The sequence below is a fragment of the Lepisosteus oculatus genome, chromosome 11 (assembly GCF_040954835.1).
Source record: "Lepisosteus oculatus isolate fLepOcu1 chromosome 11, fLepOcu1.hap2, whole genome shotgun sequence".
Taxonomy (NCBI): Eukaryota; Metazoa; Chordata; class Actinopteri; order Semionotiformes; family Lepisosteidae; genus Lepisosteus; species Lepisosteus oculatus.
The window spans coordinates 12,483,114-12,508,808 of NC_090706.1; the positions used below are offsets into that span (position 1 = coordinate 12,483,114).

Here is a 25,695-nt window from a genome sequence, read left to right on the forward strand (position 1 = left end):
TCAAAAATGTATTTCTTCAAGTTTCAAATGCATTCAATATTCCTTACGGCCACCTCAAAAGTATAGCATCACAGAGATACAAACCTTTACTTCAATTATCTAAAAAGGCCAAAAATTAAGACTGGTTTAAAATAATTAAATTTTATTTGATACATTGTGTGCGTCAAGATCTATGCTTCAATTTCTTTGTCTTTTTCCCCTCTAAACCACTGGATTTCTTTTTGTTCTTGTTCTTATTTTTGACATTGTGTGTTTCGTAGTATCGCACTCCAACTTTCTTAGACTTCTGAGCTCGTTCATGTCTTCTCTTCTGCAGAGAAAATGTTAAGATTCAGTCAAATTAAGCAAAACAACAGAAATAATAGACTACTTTAAAACTTTCATTACAACCACCCAACAAGCAGTAAACCATACACACCTCCTTTGAAGTCAGTTTTTTCTGAGGCTCATCATCATCATCTTCTGCTTTCCTCTTCGTTCCTGCTTTTGTGAGAACTGAAACAATGGGGATTTGTAAGTTCATAGAGAGTTGAACTATGCTTTACATTTACACATCTGTAACATCAGGACCCTGCACGCAGTTACAAGTGAAATGGGGGAGCTAGTCCAACTCCCAAATTATGTGTCAGCGGGGTTTCCATGACAATATGGAACAAGATACTAGGTGTTTTTAATTCTCGCACTGGGAAAAGCAGATTCATTAATTAGTCAGAATTGGGTGTTTTTTTCATTTGTTTGCAGCAGCTTGACTAGGAAACAGGCCTATTAAAAACTAATAAAACCTCTGTGCAATCCTGAAGAGAAAACATCAATGTGCTTTATTATTATTATTCTTTCATTTTTGAGGATAGGTACACCGAAAAGAAAAAACATTTACATATCTTGGGCAGAAAAACACAGCCACCTTCATAGCACTGTTCTGGGAGGAAAGTTTAGGTAGGAAAGGTTTAGCCTGTCTACCAATGGAAGGGACTCTAGACCACATATTTACATTCATCTAAACTTTTACTTTTAATGCATTTTTCATGGGTCATCTCCTTTACCTTGGAACACATTATTCATCTGTACTGCTCAGTACACTGGTCATGAAATGAAAGAAAAAATATTCACCTTTTGCGTGAGAATCAGCTGGCTTTGTTTTCTGTTCTGTTTTTGTGAATACTTTTTCTGAGAGTCCTTTGGGTATCCTAAAGAAGAGAAGTCACGCCATTTAACATATGAGCACTATAATAATTACAAATGCACCCAGTTGCCTTATCATAATGTACAAATTGTATCCTGCGTCTTTCTCCAAGAAAACTCAATTCCTGCCTAGAAAACAGTCGGGCAATGAGCTCAAGCATAAATCTGAAATGAAAAGCTTGCCATGTGGCCATTCTTAAAGCTCCAGGTGCAGAACTCAGAGAACCCTGCTATAAATCCCCCATTTTTTTTAACATGCTCCCTACTTTCTTGCTCCGATCTTAGTTCCAAAAAAAACACATACACATGAAAAGTTGGGTAAACGCACCTTATAGCTGAAAATCTCTTGGATTTAGCTTGGTCCAGAAACTTCTTGTACTTGGCAATTTTCTCATCCAAGGCACGGATCACTTCTTTAGACCCCTTGCCCTCGGTTCTGTTTGGTGCCGAGGGGTCGACTGGCACCTCTTCTCCCTGTTGTTCTTCTCCTCTCTTGTCATCCTCCTCCTCAGAGCTCTCATGTTCTGGCTCCGACAGGTCAGAAATGTCCGACACTTCCACTGGCACTAGATCTTCCTCGGTGAACTCGGGGGCAACGTTTATTTTCCCAAAGTTCTGCCGCATGTTTGACATGATCCTCTGGATTTGGTTGTGCTTCTTTGTTTCTGCGGGATCTGCTTCACTGCCCTCTGTTCCAGGTGCCTGCTCTGTCAGGGTGATTTCCTGATTTCTGGCAGGTTCTTCTACGCAGCCTGGATTAGCCTGAGGCTGCAAGGACAAGCAAGCACACCACACTGTAGGACTTTCTAAAGCACGGAGTCACAAAGGAAGTAATAAATGATGCTTATTTAAAAGGTGTATATTACAAAAGTGTTAATCCAGGCAGACTGTGGCATTAACCACACTGAATATTACTGTGAATGAAAGAGCAGGCTGGGAGGCATGCTAAAGAATCTGCCTTCCTGAAATCAGCTATTATAACTAAGCAGGGAGCAAATGTTATTGAGAAAATGAAAAACCTAATTTTGTGGCTCGCGGATCAAAGACAAAGACACGCCTCTAAGCATTGCCTCTCATCAGCAATAGTACAAGATATGTACGATTATATATTAAATAAATTCTGTAATTGGTTCATAATTTTCCTTTTTTAAAGATTTTTTTTAATACTGTATGGACTGTAATTTTACATACAAAGGCATCAGATCACGTCATGGCTGTAATGTTCTTTATCGTAGGTGTTAGGGTCGTAACATACAACGTGTTTCAAGTGGGGTTATTCCTATAAAAATGCCTAACTCACCTTATAAAGTTAACTTTTTTGTTTTTACTTGAACTGAGTATTCTGTATAACTAACCGATGAGAGGAAGAAATGTAAAACACTCTTTTACAACGTTATTCCCTTTCAAAAGTCCCAAAAGTGCTACAGGGGAAACACCCGGAATAAAAGTTACACCTACAATGCTGAGCACAGTACCAACCACCCAAAAAACGCAACAATTAATTGTATATTTTTTATCCATCCATCCATTTTCTAACCGCTTCACCCAATTCATGGTTGCGAGGGAAGCCAAAGTCTATCTCGGCAAGCAAAAGGTGCAAGACAGGGTACACCCTGGACAGGACACTAGTCCACTGCAGGCAAAAGGCACAGACACAGTCACAGTCACAGTCACGCCAGAACCAGTTTACCCAGAAGCCAATTAACCTACCAGTGTATGACTGTGGGAGGAAACTGGAGCACCTGGAGGAAACCCACGTGAACACTGGGAGAACACACAATCCCCATAAAGAGAGCAAACCAGATTCAGAACTGAACCCAAGACCCCAGTGCTTCAAGGCAGCAAAGCTTACTACTACACCACCATGCAGTCCTATACGTTTTATGTAAAATTAATTTAATGGATAATATTGTGATATCACATGCATCACACTGAATTGTTTCTCTAATGGGTAGGTTTACCATAGGTTTTAGACTGAATCCTTTATGTGTACTGCACTGTAATTATATGAAAAGGCAACTCATGTAGAATTTGGGTTACGTAGTACATTCAGGAATGTAACCCCTATGTAAGATAATAACTGCCTGTACAATTTTTTCTTACCTGCAGAGGGCATAATTAGTTCATAGCATAGAGTTTTCAATAAAAAAAACAAATAACAAATACTATTTAGAACACTTTTTTAAAATCTTTTATCTGATTTATTGTATTTATATATTTGGCAAGAATTCATGTTATTAACAGTGATTTAAGAACTGAATCAAACTATCAGGATTAAAAGAAAAGATTATAAGCAGTTTTGGACGTACATTTGTCTTGGAACATCATATCCAGATTTAAAAAAAAACATTCTTGTTTAAATCTTTACATAAGTCAAGATGAAAGATAATAAAAATACCAATTTTTAATGAACAAGTAGAAAGAGCCACTCTCACCTCCCCCTCCGATTCTCCAACTGGAGGCTTCACGAAGTACGGAATGCGCCCCCTCTGCCAGTCATTCAGGACCATTTTAGACACTGTTTGCATGTCTGGTTCTCCGCCCTTCATGAGAGCAAAACAAGAAAATATTTACACGGGCCGCCATATGCACTGCACTTTTAGCTTGTATTTTCAGGTAGCTAATTCCCTAGAACATGTTTAACTACATATAAATGGAAGAAAAGGGTCAATGCCAATGAATAAACTGTAGATCTGTATGCTTGGGCTAACATGATTGCATCAAGTGCGAAAATATGTGCTCTAATTTCCTTGCAAGTTAGGGGTCTGAACTGCCACAGGGCTGTTAACTCCTTGAAGCACCAGAGGCCTAAGTCCTGAGAAAAGGGTTAAACTGATGCAGGGCTTCACTGGGCTGATTTAACACTGCTTCACAAATCTTAAAGACTTCGACTGTAATGGCTGCTAGACTGCAGCAGTTAAGGACCAAAATTAGGCACCTCTGATTTATAGGACTCGGTCAGTTATACCAGGCGACTAGCCAACAGAGCAAACTAAAACTTTACTTCAAGACACAAATTAATTTGTATATTTCTGAGCTACGTGTGGTCCAGTCATTCATCATAAATGCTTTTACCCTAATTGTACCTCAGGCACACAAATAGAAGAATATAAACTATGAAGTAGTAAAATGGTTGCAGAGAAAGTACATTGCTTAATGTTTTCCATTTCATCACTGTTTTTGTGACTGAATCCTTCTCATACTCTGGAAGAAAGTACTGACCTTCAGGAGTTTTCCAGATCTGAATGCCAGTTTTTCCAAGAAATCTTCTGCCGACTCCCAGGTGTCAATCCGGTACGTCTTCTGGATGTATTCTGTCTTGGCCCTTTCAAGCACTGCGCCAATGTGCTCTTCTGGGTTCTTGATCTTCTCTACTTGAACCTGAACGTGTTGTAGAAGACAAACTGAAACACCCCCTCAGGATCAAGGACAGGTGTGGCAATACTCTGTCGAAACAACTTTTTAGTCTGCTGGAAATAATGACAAAATTTGCCATACTCTTTGAAAAGAGTTCTGAAAACTTGAAGTTGATGCACAAGCAGGCAGCTTGATGTCATGCCGCAACAACATGAGACAAAAATTTCCCCCAAATTACAAAATTGCTGAGGCAAAGCAAGTGAGACAAAGAAAAGAAATGGAACAACTTACAACTCCTTTTAAGACGATATCTGTCTCTGTGTCACCAGATGGGTACACAACTCCAGGGCAGTCAATCAGGAAAATGCGCCGCATCAGGGTGATGTACTGCCATACCTGTGGGAATATCACCCCATACATCACATAACATCACAGATTAATCAACTTTTTTTTTTGGAAACTGTGGCCAAGGTGTCACTTCAGCTGCTGAAATCACAAGACTTCACATGCACGCTAGCTGGATTCATGTGAGGTTTAATAGGGTTCAACCTCAGATGTAATCAACTAGCCAGAGCTGGATGGAAACCTTGTAGAGGTTTCCCCTAACATATGAAATGAATCAAGCTTCTGCAGAGCCAAAACGTATCTGTTTCCCCATAAACAGCAGCTTATTTCTCCTCACAGTGGATAATGAATTTCCTTGAAAATGTATATTTTAACATTTAATTTTTCATCACACTCTGCCTTTTATATAGGATTGATAATATAACACAAACGTTACAGCAATTAAGGCAGAAACACAACCGTGTGCAACAGTGCACCTTGTGAAGCACCAAGCCTTCTGCTCAGGACCCTGCAAGAACACTGCTTCTGGAGAAAGAGATTTCAGAGGTGTGAGGCGAGTACTGTCCATAAACCAATTTTCAATTTTTCAATTTTCCTCATTAAATCAACGATGTAAAGGGTATTTCATCTAATTTAGTGGGAACAAAAACTACAAAAGGGTGGATAGGTATGGGCAAATTAAGGAGTATCTGCACACAGCTTAAATCAGTATCTGATCCAGTGGCAGTGTCATTTCCTTCTATCCACCCACTAAGAAATAAGTATCAGAAACAAGGAACTGACTCAATAGGAGCATGCTTTTCTGAAATCTGTAAAGGCACACTCTGTAAGTCATATAGATTTCTAAAGCATTCTTATGGACAGTGAACAGTGTCAATACCTTAATCTTCATCAATGATAGACTTGCAGTGTTATTTATGAGACTTGAAATTAAATGGCACTTAAAATGCTCACTGACAGTGTAAGGACTGAAGATCGCTGCACATTCCAGATACACCTATGAATAAAGGGCTCATGCATTTTGCACACTGATCCGTACCCACCACTATCAGCAACAAAGATTTCTAAACATTATATAAACTATATAAACATTTAACATACATAAGCCTGTGTATTGGTTTTCATTTGGGAGTTCATCCCTGCATGTCTCAAAACCTGATACTGATCAGGCACAGACTCCTTTAGCTTTGGAGGTATACAGGAAATAATGGTAAGTACAGCTTCCTTCCAATAACAGGACACTTTTAATTTAAAACCAGTGAAGTTTTAATTCAGTTAACCTTCCACGACATTTTAAGGACTTTCCTCAATGCAAACCTATCTTTTTTCTTCAATACATCAAAAAAATAATACGACTTCTAGTTTTGTGGCCTTGAAAATGCTTGCAGATGCCAAAATGCGGTCAAGTAAAACCTGGGAAAATGCCTTTAAAAGGAGAAGATAAAGAAGATTCTGTGTAGCAATTTATTTGCTGGTTGCCTTGGCGTTGAAAACCCAGCACAAACAGCTCCAGGATTTTGATTTGCAGCGCGGACAATTGTTTTTCAGCTGGAAACGGACGCCGATTCATCACTGCGAGGCGCTTCCTTGACCGTTGTTGGGGGAAACCGTTGTGGTGAGAAGGGGAGGGGGTGGGGGAGGTCTGCCTGCTACCTACCTTGGTCTCACCGGCGATGGGAGCCACGTTGCACACCTTCTTGGACCGCAAAGTGTTTATCACCGAGCTCTTGCCCACGTTTGGGTAACCGATGAATCCCACGCTGATCTGCTTTTTATCAGTGTGCAACTGTAAGAGAGCAATTTACACCAGGGGTTCACATTGGTCTGCATGAAAACAGGAAACAAGTATGGTTCTCATTAGAAACGAAGCGGACACTCCAAAAAACTATCCTTATCGGCACTCTAAATCAAAAGACCGAGAGACTAAACCCTCCTTTGGGGTCATGGTCTGGCTTGGATTCACTCACACTTTCCTGACGTGGCACAATATTCTTGAAGGGAATTTTAGCTGCTAAAATATTTTGACTACTTATCCACAAGGCTATGAAAAAAGATAACAGAATCACTTATGTGAAATTTCAAGTCATATATATTGAATATATATTCTATTTACATATATGGAGGGAAACTCACGGAGGTAGGGAGGAGGGGAAAAATCCCGAGAGTGGGCAGGGGGAGTTTAAAGCTGGCTTAAAGAGGTGGAAGCAAAGGTAATGAATTCCAGGGGTGTGCAGAAGACAGTAATCTGTACTGCAATGGAGAGATTAGTTAATCACTGAGAGCTGGAGGAAGGCATGAGGTTTAAGGATAATTTTGACCTCCAATGTGTCTCTTGTGTAGGAGTCGTCAAATCCCTGTTAAAGGACCCAGACATGAAGCTCAGCGTAATTTCAGCAGGAGATTCATGTCTTCCCCATTCCCCCCACACTACTGAAGAGGTCTCACAGCAAAATTTCTTTTTACTTTTTTTGTAGAGAAGTAAACCTCTTGTTCTTTTGCAGCTCCCAACTCTCATTATTAGATGGTAATTATGTAAATGTTATTAAATTCACATTAGAGACAGTATTTATTTCAATTCACACATGGCTAATGAGGTTTACGCTATTAAAATGACTGAAGGTTTCACTCAACAAAGTTTGAATTCGCTCATTGCCAAAAATGAGTTGAAATTACCTTTCCAAACTGCCTTAAGAGCTGAATCAGCGAGCCTTTTCCAAAGGAGTTTGTGAGACTGGCATGGAAGGCTAGAGTGGGATACTCCTGTGACAAGATAGCAACCCACCGTTTCTGTGTGAAAGAAAAATATAAATGAGCCAAGTTTGCAGACTACATACAGACACACAGAAGGATGAAATACATTCAAAATTTCAAGTAGAGTACATCATAGAAATCAAGATGTATTAGTAAAATGAATTTGAGAATGATCCTTCAAACACACTTGCGAGCTGGGAAAGCACATTCAGATGCTGCTTCATAAGGTTGGGTACCTTTGCAGGAGACTGATGGTGGCTGTTCACCTGAAGGTCTGACCTTCAGGTCTCCTGCATGTCATGGCCACTGTTCTGAGGAGGCAGGCAGCTCCTGGAGACATTCTGCAACCTGACACCACAATTACACACAGCCAGGGCTGCAGTGCAGTTCACCAAGGAGCTGCCTTCCAGCGGGGATACATCGCATGTTATAGGTATCGGAACAGTAGGGATGTCACTGGGGGTCTGAGGTGCAAGGATGTGACTGAGGTCCCAGCAGAAGTGCAGTGAATCCACAGCCCTGTAACCCAGTAGCAGGAGGGAATGGAAGCTTTAGGGGACTGTGTGGAATGAAACTCTTCCCCACCTGTGAAGCGTATTTGGCGGATGGTTCACAAACTCACTATACTTGAATCGCCCCTGGAGCAAAAGGCATTTCATTCCCAGATGAAACTGCAAAAACTACACTTAAAACTACTTTCCATTACTGGCGGCCCACAAGTCCGAAAAAACTTACAGCTCTCATGTGAAAGTCTAAATACATCAAAGAAAGGTTCTGGCAGGTATCCATCAGTGTCTCTGGAGACAAGACATGCAAGGTGAATTGCCCAGTACTCTGCCACGTTTCACTAGCTGCTGAAACCTTCTTCCCTTTCTCTGCCACTTGATGACACCTCAATGAAACTATAAACAGCGAACCCAAAAATGTCCTCAATACCCTGTTAAGGCACTGAGAGACATGAAGTCCACAAGCAAACGTACTTTTAAAAGTTTTGTTCCCCAGAATGGGAAAGTGAATTCAGTCACATTCTAAAGACCTTACTGAGTTTATAAGCTGTTATAAAGAGCTTATTAAGAACTCCACCCACCACACAGGCCCTTACCGTAACCCAAGTGGGAATGAGATCACATTTGTTCAGCACAAATATGAGGTGCTTCCAGGGTTTCTCCTTCTTCATATAGGACTCGATGTTTTGTGAACGAGTTCCCATGGGATCTCTGGCATCCAACACTTGAATAATGACATCAGATGAATCTATGACCTTAGGGGAAAAGGAAAAATCAATGTACAAACCAAAGTGCAGAACATACGAAACCTGTTTAATACATCTGCATTGTTTTTAGAAGAACTTCACTGTATTAGAAGTCATAACAATTCTCTTGCTCTTCTGGGCACCAAACAGCTATATAGAAAGCCAACATAATTTGGATATAGTTGAAGATTAGAACAGTTTTTTTCCCAAGCATTGTCTTAAAGTTTTCACTCCACAAGTCAACATTTTAAACCAGCGATAGGCAACTCCCTCAAGGGCTATAGTCCTCAAATACAGCTTCAAATACAGATACTATTCACTTCTATGACAAATAACACCAACCTCAGGCTCTCAAAAACAGCAGTTAGATTAGATAAGTTAATCTTTCTGCCATACTGAAGACTGCTTTCACCTTAAACTTACAAAACATTCTCAACTAACTGAGAGCTTAGATGAAGAAACAGGGCTTCTTTTTACAGGAATGAAGAAACAGGGCTTCTTTCACCAGAGTAGAGAACACCTCCATAATGTCTTACTTCTGCTTCTGACACCTTTCAACAAGACTGCAGGAGCAGCCAGCACCTCACAAACATATGCACTAAATACCCTTCAGACATCCCTCACTGATATTCCTAAAAGAGCTATTAACTTGATGGTTTTGCATGAAGGCTAATCAATAGTACTTATTTGAAACACCACCAGCTTAATCCCATCACTCCATGTCTAAGATGCTCCACACAGCCAAAATGAAGTAAGGAGATATGGATCATTAGGTACATAAACTAAAAAACAAACAAATTGTATTACGCACCTTGTAGAGTTCACCCCAGATCCTTTTTGACTGCCCCTTTTTGAAGATTTCTTCTCGAGCCTCGTCCCTGATGAAAAAAAATCAAATGCATACTGTACTTATTCTTGGCTACTCACAACTGTTTTACAACTGAAGCCTGCAAACAGCAACGGTCAATTTAAAGAAGGGAGGTGATCCCGTCATGGGCAGTCAGAGGGCAGGGTCACCTAAACACAGCAGTGCAGTTTCAGGTGCTGCGGGTCCAGCTGATTAAACGTAGTGAGGACGAAAAAGGTTAGTGGGCAGAATATTAATCACACACTGATACATGAACTGTGAATTTACTGGTTTCCAATCCGAGACTTTGCAGGATCTCTCTAATATTTCTTTCACTCCACCACGTTTATGTCTTCAATGCTGATAACTGCTCTCAGGTTAAGATTTTGTCGCCCCTTTATGTAACAAGAAAGGTAAAAAAAAAATCAAACAAATAAGCCCAGATCTAGGGATACGATCAAATTATTTAAAGCAACAATAAAAAACAGAAGCATGAGAGTGCTCTACAGAAAAAAAAAACTAAAATCCCCCAGATTCAGTAGAAAAATCACTGAATGACAGGCATAGCTGGAAAAAAAAGATAAGAATCAACAAGACAGAGGCAGAAAAGAACATTTTTTTGCATAATTGAAGCTGAGGGTTCAAATCACCTTGAAACTAATGAACAGCAGGTGAACTGTAAAAGCCCAAGTCTTTATAAGATTTTAGGATTAATATTTGGAGACGAAAAATAAATCACAAACATGCTAAATAACTTCACACAGGTCTTCACAATGGAAGACATCAAGAACATGTACCACGGTCTAGCAGCAGCTAGAGAACGAATGTTTTGCAAAATAGAAGCTGAGGGGCCAGATCGCCTTGAAACGAATGGATTTCCAGGGCCTAATGGTACTTGCACCATTGTACTTAAGGAAATTAGATACTTTATTTGCAGACCCCTCCCATTTAATTTTTTAACACTTAGGCAATGCAACATCAAATCAAGTAAAGGGGGACAAAACAGAGCCCAAAAACTATAGACCAACCTGTTTTTCCTCTGTGGTCAAGACCTATGGAAACACTTTGTAAAAAATACTTGCAATACAATGGAATCTCAAGAGACATCCACTGTGAATTAAGAAAGAAGATCTGGGTTAACAAGCAACGAGGGCAGCTGACACCTCTAAAGCTTATGGCAAGATACTCTACATTTACATGACCATAAAACTATTGCTAAGGTGTCTCATTAGAGGTGGATTATGAAATTAAAAGTCCCAGGGACCCAAGGCAATTTGGACAGGTATATCAAGAACAAAACAAAAAGGAATGAACGTGTCATATTAAAGAGGAAAGCCTTAGACAGATGTATGAAGTAGTGGGTTGCACGGATCTGTTTTAGGCTGCTCTTCCTGATCTATAAAAACAATTTAGATTCTGATATGAGTTACTTTCCCAGATCATATAAAAATTGGGGGAAAAGCAAGAGGGGGATTTCATAGAGAAGACAAAATCATGAATCGGGCAGACACTTGGCAAATGAAATAACCCAGATAAGTGCAATTGTTCTCAGAAGACATTACAGGGAAGCAGTAAAAAGGCAAAATGTATGTTTAAATCAAAGGGAGTTTTGCTCAAGGTTTAAAGTTTAGCATACTGCTTTTGATTTTGGTAGCCATACCAGAAAAAATTAGATTATAGTCTTAAAAAGAGCAACCATAATGATTCCTGGCCGAAGGGTATTCACATTTGCAGACAGGTTAAAGGAATTAAATCTCCTCAGTCCACAACAAAGGAGTCTGAAAGAACATTTTATCCAAGTGTATAAAATCCTAAGGGGCACGGATAGGGTTTACTGACTTTTTCAGACTCAGCAGTGAATTTGAATTTGAAATAATTGAACAAATATACTAACACGGTTATTGTCACATATAAAGGCCTGATTCCTTTAAGTACAGCTTGCTGGGCTGCAAGAGTCCTCAGGGACTTTGAAGAGGGGTGATTGTTGAGGAGCATTTCGCAGGAACTTCAATGACCAAAACAACTCGCCATGCTGATGCTTCACCAACAACTGGGTCTAAGATCATGTCGGCATGAAATTTAGGGAAAGACCTCATCAGGGGAAAGTGCAACGGTGGGAGGAAGTCCATCCTCTGGGATTGCGATATCTGTGCAATCATTTGACATGTAAAGAAAAACGGTGAGCAACTGCATATCAGCTGACTGCAGATATCAACCAGGAGTGGGAGAGGCCAATTTCCTCAAAAATGTCCACCATGAATTCCACAGAGTGGATACCATAGCTGGGTTACGGTGCACAAACTGTTCCATGCATAGCAATGCACATGGAAAAAATTGTGATATGGGCATTTTACACCATGTGTTTGACAAATGGATGAAGGCAAACCTAAACCTCTAAATAGCCGATTCCAAAAGAAAAGTGTTCTGGTGATCGCGTAATGTTGTGGGGCACATTCACCTGGCATGGTTTGGGAAAATCACAGAAAAAAAGGTCAAAACATGTTTGAAATCAAAACTGTCCATGGCTAAATGTTTAATCTGCTTATGAAGTTGGTTGACTTTAACTGCGCTAAACATGGCTGGATTGGTCAGTATTGGGCTGGGAGACCAGTAAGTGGTGAGTGGAGCAGTGGGTGGCTCTTGACTTACTGCATCTCAATTTTCAAACCAGTTTTGCAGGAGGGGATACTGTACTATAGAAGGTGTTATCATTACTTACTTCCCATATTGGAAGTCTCTCGACTGAGAGGGTTTTGTCAACAAATACAACTTACTCATTAACTGTACATGCAGATCGCGTTGAAACATTCCTGTGGTGAAATGTCTGCTGCACAACCTGGACGTATTTGCTTGCACATTGCATTACATTAGTCATTACAGAGACTAGTGAGCAGGAAGGGCTGCTTCACAACGCAATTTGTGCAAACTCCTACTATTCCCCATGGCAACATGGCAACCATACAATACTTTCATCAAGTTTAGGATATTGTGCTTAATTTGGAAACTGTAATTTTTTTTTGATACCACCAATTAAATTATTTTGTTACTGAGATTGAGTAACTGGTCTGAGAAATTGCGACTGCAGATCCTCTTTAAGGAAGTAATTTTTCCATCTCCACCTTATTTTCTATGTAGTGTATGTTACACTTCAGTGGTGGTTGATCTTTAAGGATGGAAAAGTACACAAATGCAAGCAATTACTAAACATCACAATATTTTAGCAAAAAGCAATTAAATTTAGTACACAGAAAAATGAGATCTTGGGGAAAACATCAGACACAAATGGTGATCTTATTTATCCAATATGGAGTGTTCTGGTACACATTGTCATTGTCCTTGAACACATGACCTTCCTGGCTTCACTGGTAAGTGGATTCAATTTAAATGCACCACACAATGCAGTTTTCACAGTTGTATGACCAGAGCTGGTAAGTCAACAATCACAATGTACTCTGAAATTCTTTTACACAGTTTGATTTGTGCTTTGACTTGCACTGCTATTCAAAATACAAAACCACAATTCTTACAAAGAAAACTTTAACTCGACCTCAACGGACCACAGTTCACAAAGGCTACATCGATCGAAAGGCTGCACTCTAACCTGACTCCAGAGGTCTCCATGACGAGATCCCTGTCCTTCTCCTTATCGTAGCTCTCGGCTGAGGCCTCTGCCTTCTCCACCAGGTCCTTCATATCCACCACAGACAGGCTGGGCCTCTTCCTCTGGGCTTTAGGGCCAAACGTTGTCTCGTATGTCTCTGTGTCCAGAATGTGCACTTTTGAATTCTGTGGGTTTCAAGACAAAAACCATAATCTCAATTCTACAGAACACTACCATTTATTCAGCACAAGTCTTCTCTTTCATCAAGGACTGATTTTATCTTTATAGAACAAAACAACTTATTAAGGATTATTGAGGATTTCCTTCAGGTAGATGCTGTTCAGAATCCGAATATGCGTCAACTTGCAATGGAGGTACTGTATCTACCGGAAAAGCAACAGTAAACCACAATTTAACTTGCCAGTTTAATCTAATATCTCGATTTATACAAAAACCGATTTATCAAATAAAAAATGTTTCAGAAATCAACCTATAAACAAGCACTGCAACTCACACAATAAACATTTTATGGCAGTTGTATAAATGGTTGGTAAACCAATCCAATAAAAAATAATTCTTATATGCAGAGAAAATATGAACATAATATATAAAATGCCCTTCAACTCTGTTCAAAAATGGATAATATGTTCTGAAAATTATGTTTTAAATAATATTTTACATGTTAAGACTTGGAACAGTCTGTTCTAGAAACCGAAAAGCTGGAAAATAAAGAAAGGACAGTTCCTATAATATCAGGTCATCAAATGTAACCTTATTGTGGTATAAAACTGCCTTAAATGTTAATTACAGCATTTCCAAATTTGAAAAAGCTGGTTAAAATGACCTTATATCTACAAATCAGACACACATTACAGCATGTGTAAAAATCAAGCAACTTGCAGATCTTGTCAAATGCAATAACACTTTCCATTTTGGAGTCACAGGTGCATCAGCCAAGGTCTGGGAACAGTTTTGCTTTCATGACCAAAAACTGGACTTGTTTTCAGCAAAATATGCTTTTCCCCAAATCACATTTTCCCCTAATTTAGTTATATTGTTTTATTAAATGCACATGAAACACATTCCAGAGGAAAGACAAAATAGTAGGAACTGAATCCAAATGTTCAGCACCCTGTAAGATGTGCTGGACCAGTGAGGGCATTACTGAGCCCATGTGAAAATAAAGCCCTCAATGCCATTACCAGTCAGTAATGGTAACTAATGGGTGAAAACTTATTTTCACTCTGACTTTCATTATTTTAAACCACAGTAAAGGCTTTTGCAATTTCTAAGTGAATGCATTTGGATTGCATTTGTGGTCCAAAGCTGTTTATTTGGCATTTGCAAAACTGTAAACAGAAAAAAAGAACTAAAACCTCAGGAGCTCACAGCTGCACCACAGCAGTGAATCTCAGGAGCTCCTACACACGTGAACGAGTCACAATGGGAGGGCTGCACGTGACAGCAGTGATCTCTGCACCTCAGGCAATCCGAGGGTCTACCTTACTTGAAATTTCATCTGCACTGTCCTGAGTGTGGGGCTCGTCTCTATGCACGTATCAAGTGCATCCATGGAGGTTAAATTAATACATGACCACAGTGGTCTGAGGCTTACCATATTAGGTAGTGCATAGGTGCATTATTGGAAGCAACAATGGGGATACAGCTTTCAGCAATCACACACCTGCACCTCTCTCTGCCACGCAAACCAATCATCTGAGGAGGTACCGTCAGAAAAGGACGCAGTTCCAACTTAAAATTCCTGTTGTCAAGAACGCTTAACTGGAAACATGACTTGTGTATTCTTGCCTCATCAATAAGCCGTAGAAATTCCCATAATGTCATCTCCTGTGAATGTATTAAATATTCTCTAAATATGTCTCTCATCAATTTTCAGGTGTAGGAGAGCATCCAAGTTAGGACATGTGGCACCATTCTTCCACGCCTGGTTTCTGAAGGTGAGCATTCCAGAATATCCCATAAATGCCCGATTGGATTCAGGTCAAGTGACTGAGACCGCCGTGACATATGGATAACGTTAACCTGACTGCCGAGTTCTCAGTGGATGTTTTGGATGAAACTAGCTGCTCGTGCCCCAGGTTGGAATTTTCAGTTAATTGAGCTGCAGCTGTTTTGCCTTGCATGTCATATTAAAGTATGGATATTGCCATCCTGTAGGATGCACTTCCATTCACTGTCGCCCCTTGTTGTTGAGGTCTTTCACTCAGAGTTGCGTGCTGACATCACCTTAGACACTGACGCTTATGAAATGTCAGCAAGTTGAGCTGTTTTGGTAACTTAAGTTCCTGCCTTTTTTCTAGTCTTGCAGCCATGCAAGCCATAATTATAGGCAACCAGGCCTGCCCAGGCCTTCATATGTGTCTGTAAGCATGCTGGGATGTTGTTTAATTAACAATGAGCCACACCAGTGTGGAAACCCTTGCATTCAATATACTTGGAAACACCTTTGTAAATAGGGAACGCCATTTTTTTGGTCCGCTTCTTGAATCTGGTAAGTTTATATCACATATACAAGTAAAGTACACTAAAACAGTTGTCCCACTTTACAGTGCAGAAAGTGGTTCCCAAAAACCTGGGCACCTTGTGCAGCTTGTGGTATCATCAAGCTGTATCGCTTCTCCAGTCCACCCCAATTCTCCTGTGATCAGCTGTAACACATTTCTCATGGACGAGAAATGGATCTGACAGGCAGGCCTGCTGGATGAATGCACCATGTAGAGTGCATCTTCCCTGCATGCTATGGGAAGTAAAAGTAAGTTAATTAAATATGATTCTAACACATGAGGTGTAAAACAAAAAAATAATCGTTAATAAATAAATTACCTTGAAAAAACGGCTACTAACCACAGAAAAATATGCCAATCCACACAGCAACATATTTTATGTTAAGAAACATTAAACATTTCTTTAGGGAAAACACTTGATGAGAAGTTAATTTTTCAGGCCATACAAACACCCACCCCAACTTTCTTAGGGGAGGGCAGACATCTGGCTGCCACCACATTTGAGAGACAAACATCAGATCAAGTAGATATGACAAAGAAAAACAATACTGTTAACTTTAAGAACACTTCTAGAGGAGTTTTAGCAAACGAACATTATTTTCTGTACTTCAATTCTTCCATACCTTGAGATGTAGAAGACAGCTGGCACTGTTATAAATATATATAAAAACGTCTTTATAAAATACAAATGATAGCAAATGACTCAATAACATAATTGCTGCAGTCTGGTACTAGAAATGAATATCATGTGTGGGTATTGAGTCTGAATACATTTGTATACAAAGGCTAAGCTTTTCTTCTAATGCATTTTTCAGTTATCTGTCACAGAAAGATATTAGATACAAATGCACAAAAATACTGGCACCCCTAATCTGAAGCATTTTATTCTCCAATAAAGTTTAAAAAATGTTGCCTGTTAAACTACAATACCTATTACTCAGTGACAGATCCCGTTTCCAGAACGTACAGTGTAACCCAGCCAGCAGAAGTTAGGATGTACCCATCAATCAACTAAACTAATATACATAGTGCCAGTGTTTGTGTCTGCAACTGTATATGGAGCTAGACATCTTGCATCGCTTCAAACAGATTGTCTTGTCCCAGATCACCTTATTTTTCCAAGCTTAAAAACAAGGTAAGAATGATTTAGATCCCCGAAAAGTACACACACTTCATATTTCAAATCGACACTACAGATCTAAAAATGTAGATGAAATGCTGCCGTAGAGGAGGGCGAGACATCTCCGAGCTTGAAGACATATTTAAAACATAAAATAGGCATTGATAAAGCTAGTCTGGAGGCCTTTAGCTCTTTCTGGTAAAGATTAAAATCCTGATGAGGCACATGAAAAAAAAAGAAAAGAGAAAAAGGGGTCATTCAGTCCAAAGAGAAGCCTTGCAATGCACTGCACACATATGGAACAGTTTAAAACAACAAGACCAAAGTGCCACAGCAAATCAACAGGTTCAAGAGAACAGAAGTGTTTTGCACTGATGCAAACCAACCTTGAAGAAGCAGTGTATGAATGTAAACTGTATCTGTCAACAGCTACGGCTGAAAGCAAACCCAGACAAATTACCCCTGACCCACTTCTGTTACAGCTTCTCTCCAATTGCAGTTCAAAATAAAGGAAACGGGGGGCGGGGGGTGGCCAGCGATGTGTGTTTACTACAGGACTTACGTGGGATTTGACTCGGTCATGCAGGAGAGACATGGGAAGCTTGCTCTTCTTCATGACCACCCTGTAGGGGTCCTTCTGCACCTGCTCCATTTCCTCCTGGAACGTCTGCAGCGAGGACTGCTTGATAACCCTGGTGTTCGCTGCACACCGCAGGGAACAGACACAAGAGATTCAGTTTTGAGTTTACACTGAATCAGGTTCATAACAGGTTTGAAAAACCAAAAAAATCATGGCATCCATTCACATTTATTTCGTTTTCAGCTGCATCACTAAATTGAAGAACCTTTTGCAAGTACATGCACAGAGGATTCTCAGTTTCCTTGCAGCACTACCAATACCCATAAGGCTCAAACGGTTCCAGTGCACCATGTGAGTTACCCAAGTCCAAGCTCAGCTGCTGTTGCTGGCCCCTGGAGAATCTACTGCACAGAATCAACCTTTCATTAAGCCAAGTCTAGAAAATCCAATTAATCTATTGCTCTAACCCAGCTCTGCTATTACTGAGCTTAACAGTACTGTGAAGAAAAAACATTAACTTGGTAAAGAGACCATATTAAGATAAATATATGCCTCTTACAGTAAGTGCCTGACACCCGGAACAACGTTTCTAGCTTTCTGCACTGTGAACACTGATTTATATGGCCTTAACAAATGATACGTGTATAACCAATTTCCTTACTATGAAAAACACTACACACATTTTTTTGTTTGATTTTTTTTTCCCCATTCAGTTTTATGACTGAAAAGGTCTTCTCCTGCAGCTTTACTTGACTGGCCAGCAATAACTGAATCGTGAATTTTTTTCTTTTGTTATGCATTTCAGTGCAAATATGATCTAAATCCAGTTATGGGACTGAAATACAACACAGAACTATCATGCTGTATTTCTATAACATCTGGATTGTTCACTCACCAAACCACTTTATGTTCGGCTCCACTCTGGCTACTGTCCCAGAAGCCACTGAAGACTGGTACTGCAGAGGTTTGATGACTTTGCCCCGGTTGTTACTACACAAGAAACACAAACACAAGGAAGACTGTTTTGACAAACTGTCGTCTTTTTACGTAAATGACATTAAAGACAATCCTAATACAAAGCAATCTGATGGGCTTAATTATTTGGCAACACTGCCATAAAATGATTTGGTGCAAATGTACACAAGACAAGAGAAAAAGCTTTAAATTTCCAGCCTCTGCTGTAGGACATTTACAAGAGCTTGCACTTTAAAACCTCCTGGTATGGGTGGCAGTGAATGTGGCGGTTAGCGTCTAGGACTGTTCAGTTTTTCTCCTGTTAAGGCAACACTGACAATGCCGTTTCATGCAAATTTACAAGTATTTAGCATCATTTATCTTCCTGATGCGTCTTGAAAACGATCACTCACATGTGTAGGAGTACAGGAGGGGTGAGGAGATTTAAACAGATGGGCCCCAGAAACACAGAGGAGCATAATTCCCAGGCTAGCAGCCTACAAAATCACTCTTCCACTTTGAGAGCAATATCACAGATCTGTTAACGAGCAGCTATGTGTCCAGTATTTATAATATTAATAGCAGGTTTATGATCTTAATTGTACTCAAACTAGGGAAAGGCATTAAAAGGAGGCCGTTTACCCATACGCAGGGACTCTTAGAAAAGAACTTGAGAGTGTTTCAAATTTTGTTTAAGTTATTGAATTATTAGACAAATCCTGCACAAAAAAACAAATATAAATAACAAAATCAGCAAGAGATAAAACCTGCAAACATGGATATAAAACTATACTTAAACCAAATACTTTAAAAACTTTCATTGGAAAGATGTATCTAAGAAAGCCATGAGTGGGAACTTGAACTCCTGCGTGTTCATTTAGCATGTGAACAATAAATCCTTGTGATTTATAGCATCCTTGCAATTCAAGTATTACCTCCTTGAAGTTTTTATTTGGTCAGATTACAATCCAGTTGTATCCAGAGTTTGAAATACTAAGAAAACATTAAAGTTCTTGCAACAAGCGATGATAAATTATTATTTAATGATAGGATGGGTTACAGCTGCAAGAGACAGACACCAGTAGGCCAGGATTTGCAGACAAATTCAATAATACTGAAACTGGAACAGAAGGGGTGAGAATCCAAAGAAAAACTGAAAAGGAGAGAATTGAGAACCCAATGGAAACACAAAACAAAGGACCAGCTAAAGTCTTTTTAGATGTTCTGCATTTTAGATTCGTAGCTCACCCAAGCAGGTTTTCCTCTAGGCTTTGCCTATACTTTGCATCATCCATTCACCTCCCAAACCTGACAATCTTCTCTGTTCCTGGAGATAACGTGATGCCACCACCACCATGCTTGACAGCTGGAATGGTGATAAGTGGGTGATGTGATGGGCTTGCACCAGTAATGCTTTGCATTCAGACCAAAAAATCCAATTTTCCACCTCATATGATGACCAAAAAAATGTTGGCTTATTTCTACTATCATCTACATGTTTTGTATGTCTGTGCTTTATGCAGGGACAAGAAAGTCAGTGTTCATACAGCAACAATATCAATAACTAACTTCTCAGACACAGAAGTCTGGAAATCTTTTAAAGTCATTGATGGGTTCACAGTGGCACCCCTAACCAGTATCCCTTGCCCAGTTGCTCAGCATGGAAGGACGACCTATCTCTACCGCATTGTCCTTTTTCTTTTCTTCCAATCTGAATTCGCAGATATAGGGAGAGAATACTTATGCAAATCTGAGTCATCAGAATTTCTATCCAACTTTATCATGAATAATCATCATTTATAATGAACTATTATCACATATATTATGATTCAGCTTTATCAGTCTCGAGTTTGTTATGCAGAATCTAAAGACAAAGTCCCGTGTATTCTAAATACACTACTTTGAAAGGAACATGACTAAGTTTAGACAGCAACACAATGTTGAAACTTTGCAGGTGGAGAATATTATTGACGGCACAGTAAATGCTATGAAAAGCTAGAGATGAGCTGTTGCATTGGTACTGCGAGTGCGATTATGATGTGACTAGAATCACAGAAAAAGAGCTAACAGAGTGGAATTGAATATAACATTAGTGGATACACAGAGTTCTGGAGAGGCAGAAAAGACAAAAGGTAGAATGGGTGTAGCAAATGTAGAGAATTTGATTATTTAATCAAAGAATCCATGTAGGTCAAACATATTCAATAATAATCTTTCAAAAACACACACAGTTAGGATGCATGTATACTACAAACCATAATCAGATATCTCTTATACCTAGTCTTATTGTTGTAATGAAACCAGGAAAGCATAAAACATGGATATCATGGAAGGTTTTAATTTTCCTCACAAAAACTGGGGAAAATCACCAGAGATGCCAACAGCTGTAACCAAAATTACAGTCAAAGCTAAACAGCTGCTATCTTCCGCAGTTTTTGAAAGCACCTTTAAGAGGGAACGTCGACAGTGGTCTAGTGTTTTCAGACACTCAAGACAAGAGGGAGGAACACAGAGGTGCACGACCCATTAGAGACCTGTGATCAGATTTGAGTGACATTAAGGTCAGCATGACATGGAGACTGACCTGCATTAGAAATAATATACATCTGAGGTTACAGAAATGAAAAACAAAACAACTTCATGGACAGCAAAGCAAGTTAACGGATAGGAAACAGAGTGTAGATATTGACAAATACGATCACTATACTGTCACAGGGATCACAGAAGACCACACTTTTCCTAATATATAACAATGACTTAGATTCTGGTATAGCTAGTAAACTACATGGAAGTGCATTTAAAACCAAGAACAGGATGCACATCTTTGTGTAAAGGGTTGTGGGAGTATGGAGCAAGTAATCAGGCCATGCTATTAAAGTCAATCCCCTGGTTTCTTTCAAAAGATGTCTGGATCCTTGGGTCAAGATGCTACCCAAACAGGCTATTTATATAACTATAAAAATGATGTTCTTAACTATTAAAGCTTGTGGATGATATCAAAGCAACAGAGATTAACAGGGTGTCTAGAAGCCGTGCATGAAAAATAAACCTCAGACAAAGACAAATACAAGATTGTGCAAACAGCAGGATGTGGAGGATTACATGCGAATAGAAAGAAAAACCGTATATTTATAAGATGGAAACACTAACCTTCAAGAAATGAGTGTAGGAAAAAGAGGTGTTTATGCTGACAATGTGCCTCTTATAAATAATGGGACAAACCAATAAAATGAAAAAAGGTAAGCTAGAATTTCAGGTTTTTAATCATAAAGAGTTGTTCTATTAAGATTCTACAACGAACTAGCAAGACACTGATTTTGGTCACCTTGTTCCGAAAAAAAAATGCTGCTGTAGAATCAACTCAGAGATAAGCAACCAGGTATGCTCCTAATCATTCAGGCTTGACAAACTAAAATCATTGCACTTTTTCTGTTGTGCAAGGATCTCATTCGAGTATTCAAAATTCTCAAGGGCGCTGACAGGCCACCTAGCAGACTTCTGCAGAATCAACAAAGAAACACAAACCAAGCGGAATCGGCAGGGACGTGCGTTTATCAATTAACACGATAACCGGGCATGTAGTAGAAACCAGGGTGTAAGCATCCTTCAATATACAGCCAAGACCATATCTTTGGATCAGCTCACTATGATCAACCACAGGGCCTTGTCTCGTTTGTAACTCTTCTTCCTTTCGGTTGATTACATTTCAATTCAATTCAAGGTGCTTTATTAGCATGACCAATGAATAGGTCAGTGGTACCAAAGCAATATAAATACAATTAACATAAAATCAACAGGCATTTACCACATCATAATACATTTACATACAAACATATGGAGCATTACTGAGCTCACTGTTCCTCAGGCTGTGACAGGAGGTCACATACCCAGTTCAACTGAGTTCCTCCCCCCTCCCCTTCTCCCAGTAGGATTGGGAGATCTTGTGATTCTGGCAGGTGGGGGAATAATGAGATTAGATTTGTACATTTGGAGAAGGATGTTTGTCTAATCCCAGAGTATCTGTCACAGTGCAGTAGGAAGTGTATTTTTGTCTCTATTTCTCCCCGTTGGCAGCAAGAGCACAGCCAGATTACATACTCACCGCCGTTCCTTCTGCCTGTACATATTCAGACGTTTGATGGTGGCCCGGTCCCTCATATTGTTTCCACCAGCACCCTTGGGTCGATCTTTTTATAAAAAGGAGAAACAAGACAAAATTACTTTCTTCATAATTCTCTAATCGATCTGCAAATTAATAAATTAGCAAAAAAATCACTGAGAATACCCAAACTTTATCTTAGTCCATATTTCAGGTATTTCCATATTGAGAACTGAGAACAGTTTTCCTCACAGCCATCACACTAAAAAAAAAACTATTGACACGGAAACATGAAATTATGAATGGATGTAAGTTTTTCCTCTTTCACTTGTTACGTTTTTGTATCCATCTAAAAGGTACCAAGAGAACAAATAACTAATTTATTAACTAGCGTTTTAACATCATGCAACTAGATGTTTACTGAAATATTATTTCAATCTTGAAATGCGTGTCTATGTTCTTGCACTTAATACAATGACACCCGAAACCTATTAAATATTGAGCCACCAGGAATCCTATCACTTCGCCCGAGTTATTTTAGCAACTTGTAATATTCGTATAACTTTGCTGTCAAAAACTAGGATAAGTCAAAAGTATGTCTTAGAAGTGTCATGTTAATTGGTTAAAGTGCGCACCATTTATAAAGTAAAAACAAACACATGAAAAAAGTCTATCGCACTTGTTTTCAATCCAACTGAATAAAACGTCGAGTACGATATACAAGCAACAGGTTAACCAGGTATCACCATACACAACTGTGATCTACAATTATTAGGCCCCATTTTGTGTTTCTAGCTTCTAAAGCCTCTAGAAGATTAGATTAATTACGTAAGCTATACACAATGCTGTGGTTTTATTTGCTTATTTAAAAGAAGGTGTTTGGATTTTATTCTTCGTCAACAAAATCAGAAATCAACACAGCGGATATAGGTTAACTCTTACCTGGATTACTGCTAGATGCAGAGGGGTTGATGGTGCTTCTGCCCTTGTACCGTGGCTTCACCATGGTTCCGATTAGTTGTAGAAAAGCTCTACCGTTTTCAACAACGAAAAAAAGGTTTTATTTTTTAAAAGGTTTAAGCTTTCACTCCCGTGCCCTTCCACGTGTGAAGAGCTGCGATAGTCGAGCAGGAAAAGCGTCATCAAACAGCGACCAGTCCATGCATCTTAAGGTGGAGCGGATGTGTCAATGCAGGGTTGTAATGTTTTTTAGGTAATGAGGGTTACATCTATATCTATAAATCTATAAAATGTATCATTAATTCGAGATGCTAATGCGTAGCAGACTTTCTCGTGTATTGTACGCCATATTATCAGTAGTTTATTTTACGGAGCACATCCTTATGTTTATACATTACTTTAAAAAAATAGAAATATAATATAGGTATTTTAAACTGCACAGAAAGTAATGTTCTTATGTTACAAATTAAAGACAGGCCTAATAGCAGTGCTTGATAAGTGTTTAATTTTTTATTTCAGTTTTCACAGTGATCTACCCTCTGTCTGCAAAAAGGCATAAATAACTATTTGCCCTTTTTTTACCTTTGCTGAGCACAATCTGCTTGGATTAAAGAGCAGTGCTTAGTCCCTATCGTTTTATCAGTTTCAGATCCTTTAACATATTCTTGTCTATGGCTCTGGGAAAATGGGCTAGTCATTTAGATGTTTATTATCCCTTAAAATGCTTCCTTTTTATCATTTGTGTGGCATTTTATTGGTGATAAAGTGTATATTAAACAGTGTTTTGTAAAAATGATGACTGGGTTGAACATAGAAAGTAACTGAGCATAATTAAATAAGTTAATGATTGTTACCTCTTTTCAACAGCAGAAATAATAGACCATATGCATATTTGTTTATATGAAGATATTCAATTGTAGGTTGTCGGGTAATGGTTATGACATATACATTTTGTCCCCAGTAATCAAAATTGACTGATAAGATCGTGATGTGAATTAATAAACAGTAGATTAGAATATCCTGGACTGAGAAACTCAACCTGGTCTGTTTCTGATTTGGCCAGAAGAGGGAACCACTGTATAGCAGCACAACCAGTTGTTTAGAACTGAATAAAAAACTGACCTGTAAGTTCAAATAGTTCTTCCTGTACAGCAATGCAGTCTGAGGGCCATGAAGTATTGAGCCAAGATGGCACAAGCCTACTCAGCATTCACCTCCATTAAGGTACTTTCCCCATTCCTGTCAATTTGACTTCTTCTTTAAGAACATTTTATTAGTCCACTCATGCAGTGTTCAAGAGTGACAAAATTGTATAACCCGTTAATACATAAATAAAGCAAAGATGTCACAAGGAGACATGTTGCAAAAATAAAGCATTATTTAATCTGACTGGGGGTTGTGCCCATTTTAATTAAAATTGCCAGAGCTCTTGCACAAGCTGGGATTGCATGATGCCTCTGTTTGTACAGCTAATGGGTGCACTGGCAACATGCATAGAAACTATTTGGAATGCGTATCTAATGTAATCAGGGGTAACAGAAAGCCAATGAAAAACAGGAAGAGTTGGATTTAAAAAATAAGCTTTATCCCTTTTGTATGAGTTTGAGAAGGAATTACAAAGATTTTGTGTTACAGATTTTCACAAAAGACAACCCTTTGCATTCAAATGGAACCTATCTCTCGGTGTAATATGTCTAACAGAGAGTGCAGCAGAGTTCAAGTGGATTTTATGTTAACATGCTAATTTTCATGTAAAAAGTGAGTCCAAAGACCTAATTCTTAAAGCCTGACAATCTGGAGTAGAAAGCCTTGGAGCTACTTGGCAGTCACAATGAGTGAGTGAGAGAAACCCTTCTTAATAACAACAGAAAGGTTGGCTAGAAGTTCTAGATAAAGGATCCATCAGCTATGGAACTCGATGGCGAACAAAAGACACTCCGGTAGTAATCAAGCAGTCTGAGAAATAGTTGGAAAGGATCTTTTGTTCCCCAATACTGCAAAGCCAGTTGGCTACAGAAAAAGGACAAAAGATGTTGCTGATTAAGTACAAAATGCCCTAACTGGCTGCTCTGTGGTACAGTAGGTATGCATGTTAGCCTGTTTTTATTCCATGCAGCTAAGC

The 25,695-nt window shown here is 39.1% G+C and overlaps 1 protein-coding gene across 1 annotated transcript; it reads right to left on the minus strand.

Annotated features, from left to right (window-relative positions):
• Positions 1–125: 125 nt before the first annotated feature.
• Positions 126–23,759, minus strand: gnl2 (G protein nucleolar 2). Its single transcript, XM_006631523.3, has 16 exons — positions 23,556–23,759; positions 22,617–22,701; positions 18,456–18,550; positions 17,543–17,682; positions 13,336–13,520; positions 9,699–9,765; positions 8,738–8,896; positions 7,558–7,671; positions 6,542–6,670; positions 4,831–4,935; positions 4,405–4,563; positions 3,618–3,725; positions 1,511–1,950; positions 1,111–1,187; positions 419–495; positions 126–310 (listed from the first exon to the last, which is right to left on the minus strand). The coding sequence occupies exons 1-16, from the start codon at positions 23,617–23,619 to the stop codon at positions 164–166; spliced, it is 2,151 nt and encodes a 716-aa protein (XP_006631586.2). The 5' UTR covers positions 23,620–23,759; the 3' UTR covers positions 126–163.
• Between the last annotated feature and the right edge of the window lie 1,936 nt (positions 23,760–25,695).

What these genes read in the sequence shown, in the direction of transcription:
- gnl2 (XM_006631523.3), bottom strand. Translation starts at nt 23,619, where the DNA reads ATGGTGAAGCCACGGTACAAGGGCAGAAGCACCATCAACCCCTCTGCA. An exon ending in ATGGAGACCTCTGGAGTCAG is followed by an intron (nt 9,766 to 13,335) that starts GTTAGAGTGCAG and finishes TTTTTTCATCAG; the next exon opens with GGACGAGGCTCGAGAAGAAA. An exon ending in TCTGGGGTGAACTCTACAAG is followed by an intron (nt 8,897 to 9,698) that starts GTGCGTAATACA and finishes TTTTCCCCTAAG; the next exon opens with GTCATAGATTCATCTGATGT.